General features: G+C 47.6%; 1 protein-coding gene across 1 annotated transcript in view; it reads right to left on the reverse strand.

The window, feature by feature from the left end:
* Nucleotides 1–4,861, reverse strand: part of DNM1 (dynamin 1) — a gene marked incomplete at its 5' end in the record, with an annotated part of 35,639 nt that overhangs the window by 20,199 nt on the left and 10,579 nt on the right. Inside the window, 3 exon segments of the mRNA XM_010131529.1 lie at nucleotides 200–251; nucleotides 697–767; nucleotides 964–1,050. Coding sequence (XP_010129831.1) covers nucleotides 200–251; nucleotides 697–767; nucleotides 964–1,050 — 210 coding nt within the window.

Below are 4,861 nucleotides of genomic sequence, written 5' to 3' on the forward strand. Positions count from 1 at the left end.
TCCTGCTACATGCTCTGCTCTTCCTGACTGCAAAAAACCACTATCCTCCAGGTATAAACAGAGGCTGATAAGTGAAAAAACCCAAAAAACCAACAGCTTCAAGCACTGCTGCATCCAGCCCAGCACTTGTCCACCTGGTAGCTTCCAGGTAGCAAACATGTCCTTCTTGCAGCAGTGAAGGAGATAGAACTTGTCCTACCTGGTTGCCAGCTGCCTTCTTCTTGCTCATCTGGCTGCTCCTCTGCTGAGCACTGCAAACAGAGACATTCAAAACCCCTCAGGCTCTTCTGGATTACCTGAATCCTGCTCCCACCAGATAGCTGCTACAGGGAGTTCATGCCCCTCACCACTGGCTTCCAAGCTTTGATAACCCAGTGTATTTCCATCTGCTCTCTCAGCTTGGTCTATCCATCCTCTCATTCCCATCTGAATCACACCTGGGTCACTAACCTTCCCCAGCTTCTGCTTTTCCCCCCGCGACACAGCCCTAATACTCCTAACTCCCACTTCTATGCACCCGTGTTCTCCTCCCCAGCCTTCCAATACAGAGCCACTGAAAAATAAGCAATACTGAGAGCTGAATCATACTCCGGGACCACACCAGGGCCTTTGCAACCCATTTATTGGAGCAGCTATAGGACAGAGCCACAGGAAACACAAGCAAAGAAGAGGAGGCAATAGGATCTAGGTGCTTACTTGGCAAAGCCAATGAAATCCTCGTGATTTGTGTTCATGTAAGCCAGCTCGATATCTATTAGAAGCATGACCTGCCAAACAGAGCAAGACAGGTATTAGTGATTGACACTGCTAATCATCAGAGGCAGAGCAAGCCCTGGACATTGTTCATCTGACCAGCCCTCTGCAGCCAGACACCACTTGGCTCAGGCCCCTCTAGCCTAGATTGTCCCCGCAAAGGTGATCCCCACCCAATCTCCACTCTTACACACAGTCCTGATGTGCTACCTGATCTTTGGTCCTGCCTTCTCTCTCACGGATGTGAGTAGTAACAATCCTCTCCATCTCCTCACGCAGATGAGGGTACTGGCTGAGCTGCAGGAGAGAGAAAACACGTGCACATGGGGAAGGGAGGTATGAAGGGGGGAGCAGCCCCCCACACGTATGCATGCACACATACACCCTGCAATCAGATATTTTCAAGGGCAGATCTGGAAAGCTGGACTTGCAGACAGATTTTTCCAAGTTCCTGAAGGTCTGCAGGAGGCAAAGTTCACTCCCTCTTGCCTTGGCCTTCAGAGAAAAGCCCTTTTCACTCTAGCAGCAACCATTCTGCCTCACCATAGATCTGCTCCAAACCTGCTACATTTCTCCTGGCATGAGGCTCTTGCCAAACCCCAGCTGTAAATGCACTGCTTATTGCTTGTGAGGTTTTTCCCATTAACGTGAACGACTTCTCTAGACGCTCAGCATCTCGCACTGTAGGAGGCTAAGTAGCTGAATGACCTGTTGCTAGCACCTGCTAAATCCTATGGGAAGTCAAGTGGATTTCAATCCCCTTTTGCTGAAGCACTTAGTGAAAGCATCTGGCCCTCTCCATCAGCATGTGCAAGCAAAGTCCAACTCAAGGGTACTTGTCATCTGGAAACACTGTGCTTTGGGCAGCCGGCTGCTTCTACCTGCTCTCCACCTCTACTGGGGCAGGATCACACAGCTGAGGGCTAGATTCACATCACACCTGCACCACACTTTGTGTCATGTTACCAAGGAGAGCTCCTTTCCTGCTCAGAGAAGGGCTTTACTACCTGTGGTTCAAAACAAGAATACCTACAGAGATCATACAAAAGAAACTCTTCTGAAATCAGCACCCTTAAAGCCCTCTGGGTTTCACACAGCACCTACCTACTTGCCTTAATTCAGAAGCCTCCAGTGATTTCAACAGCAGTAACTGTACATTTCTCAGGTCAGGCCCAGGACAGTCCAATGAAATTAATCCTCCAGACCCAGGATCTAGCCAGATCCCACACTAACCACCATATGTGACTACAAATAGCCTCAAATCCTTTCAGCACCCTTGTAGCCAAGCAAGTTGCAATAGCCTGGAACTGAAACTGAGAACTCGTTTTGGCACTGTCTATTTTCAAATGTGTGGTTTGTTTTGAGCTCAAATGACCCTACAGAAGGCAGGAAAAAAACAAGTGGAATTTGTGTTCCCTGCCACCACCTTGTCTTGAAAGCACAAACTGAGTGTTCTCTATGATCTTTATGGTTCAGGCAGCTGGTTGCTTCAGAGACACACAGGCAAAACTTCCTGTTTCCTTTGGGGGGTTGGCAAAGGATAGATGGGCAAGTTATGTCAAACAGAAAAACAGGAAGTTGGAAAACCTCTAAGCAAGTCTCAGCTTCTTTACTTCAAATTAAAAAAAACAAACAGTCAAGCAAAAAACCCCACTTTAAACCTCCCCCCCACTCACCCACTCCCAACAAGTACAAATGCACACAAAGTCCAAAACAAGTTGTGGTTTATTCAGAACCCAGGTCATCCAACAACATTCATGTGCAAAAATAAATTGACAGCGTCAGTCCCCATGCAGGAGCTTCCAACCCCAAGCATGCACAGGAGAAGCAAGAGTGGGCAAGGAAAGAAGACACAGACAAGCCACAGGATGTCAGACCCACTAGAGAACATGCAATAGGGCATAGAGGGGCAAGGAGTTATCAGCAGCAGAACAAACAGCACCCAGAAATGCCATGACTCTGAAAGACAGGAGAGCAGGCGACCCTTCAAGGGGTTAAGGCTGTCAGCCTGGGATCACATCCCAGCTCAAGGGGGTTTTCAATCCTGTTGTAGCTGCATTTGCCAGTTTAGTCAAAACACAAGCTTGCAGCCCTCTTTGAAGACCAATTTGTCCCCATGTTCCTTAGTTCCTCACTTTGCAGATTCCAGGAGTCCTTGCAGCACCAAAGAACAACCTTTAGCTGAAGGACTGCTGACTCTCAAGACCTTCCTGCACTTGAGATGCTGCAGTGCAGCCTGGCGCAGAAGGTGTCTGCTTTTGGAAAAATACTAGCTAGAACATTCTCCTCCTAAATGTAGGGCTTGCACGCTTACACCAGCTTTCTGTTTATTCTGGAGCTACTCTCCATTTAACCAACCGGAAAAAGCTCAGAATCAGGCCAGTCAGAGACCAAAGACCAGACCTTCTCTTCAGCCCTCAGCTTTGCCTAACAGTCAAATCTCTTTTCATTCAGGAAAGCTGTACTTCTGTAGCACACAAACTGATGGGTTTGCTGCCTTCGCTGTTCTTTATTGATAGACTCGTATTAATCCATCTATGCAGCTTGATCAACTGCACATACAAAGATTTCTTCACCATCTGGGGTGAAACGAAGCAGCTGTGACAGCACACAAACAATCACACACAATAGTTCAGGACAGCAACAAACCAAGGCTACAGGACTGTTCAGCTAATTCAAGAGGTGGTAGCCCAAGCAGCCTTCCTTTCAAGAAGTCTTGCAGGACTTTTAGCAAGTTTAAAAGTTTTTGTTGTCTGAAAGGCAGCATCAGTCCCGAACCCAGCGGGCTGGGTATTACCTTACAATTAGCATCAGTCCTAAAGTAGCCTTTTCCACATGTCTCTCCTAATAGCACATGCTCTTGCCCACATCAAGCAGTTAGAGCTATAACATGCAGGATAAATATTACAAATCAGCTAATACCCCTGCGCAGTTACTACCCTTTGCCTTATGCTGTCAGAACCCATCTCAGCCTGGCTGCTATCCTACAGTGGTCTGTGGCAGTCACCTTCTACTCTTTCAGAGGGAGATACAGGCAAGATTAAGCTTCTCACTTAGGGGCATTTGACTTTAAGCATTACTAAAAGCTTCCTTTTATTTTCCAGCACTACTGCTAGGTATCTTCATTCAGGCATCTCTAACAATTGCTTCCCTGGCCTTCCCAGCTATTATTACAGCCCTTAGTTTCCTACCATGTCACGGCTACTATCTACCACCTTCCTTATGGGGTATATCTTGGTCGCATCACCTCAGAACACCCTCATGGAGTTCTCTACCATGTCATGGATTAAAATGCTCAGAGCAAGTGGGTATCCAGCCACTCTAATGATGTCGTCCAACAGAGAAACTGGAATTCACTCTTGAGGTTTTCATGATCCTCTCTCCCCACCCAGATACAGAAAACGGCTTAAGCAATCATATTCAAAAGTAAAAAAAATTCCACAATAGAAATGGGCTGGAAAGGAGTTACTCTGCCTTGCCACATCAACCCCACAATCTGGCAACAGCAGGACTCTGCAAGGAACAGACTGGGCAGAGCTGGGCTCATGTCAAAGATGTCTCCTTAAGGGGAGGTGGTGAGCTCTGTATTCCTAAGTACAACCAGACCTTATGAGCTCAGCTCTCACCCTAACTCTGGACTCATATCAGTTCTTCACTTCCCTTCCTTCCCAGTTTAGGGTTATGTGTTGGTGAGGCTGGCTCACCTGGTAGCCCTGGAAGAAGGGAATTGTAATTTTCAAGTCCTAAAATAACTCATGAAACACCCCTTTGCAACTCAGCTTCCAGAACATACTTCTGTTGAACCACAGATGTGTTTCTGGCCCCTCACTGGGATCTTTAACACGAATTGCCACATCTGCTTTTTTTTTTTTTTTGGAGGCATGTGGTGCCCTCTCCTGGAGGAAACCAGCCTGAGAAAGAAGCCACTCCTGCCCCAGCCTCTTAAGCACCTTTGACACCCTCCACGCCACTCGGGGCAGTTTCCCTCTCCACCTGCTGCTGTCCTCTGCCAGTCTAAGGCTTCACCTCCTGTGATTCCCAGAATACAAGGAAAAGCAGCCACGCTACCTCCCACTGAGCACAGCCCATGGAGCGAGAGATCAGCAGG

Source organism: Buceros rhinoceros, unplaced genomic scaffold (assembly GCF_000710305.1).
Source record: "Buceros rhinoceros silvestris isolate BGI_N320 unplaced genomic scaffold, ASM71030v1 scaffold13382, whole genome shotgun sequence".
Taxonomy (NCBI): domain Eukaryota; kingdom Metazoa; phylum Chordata; class Aves; order Bucerotiformes; family Bucerotidae; genus Buceros; species Buceros rhinoceros.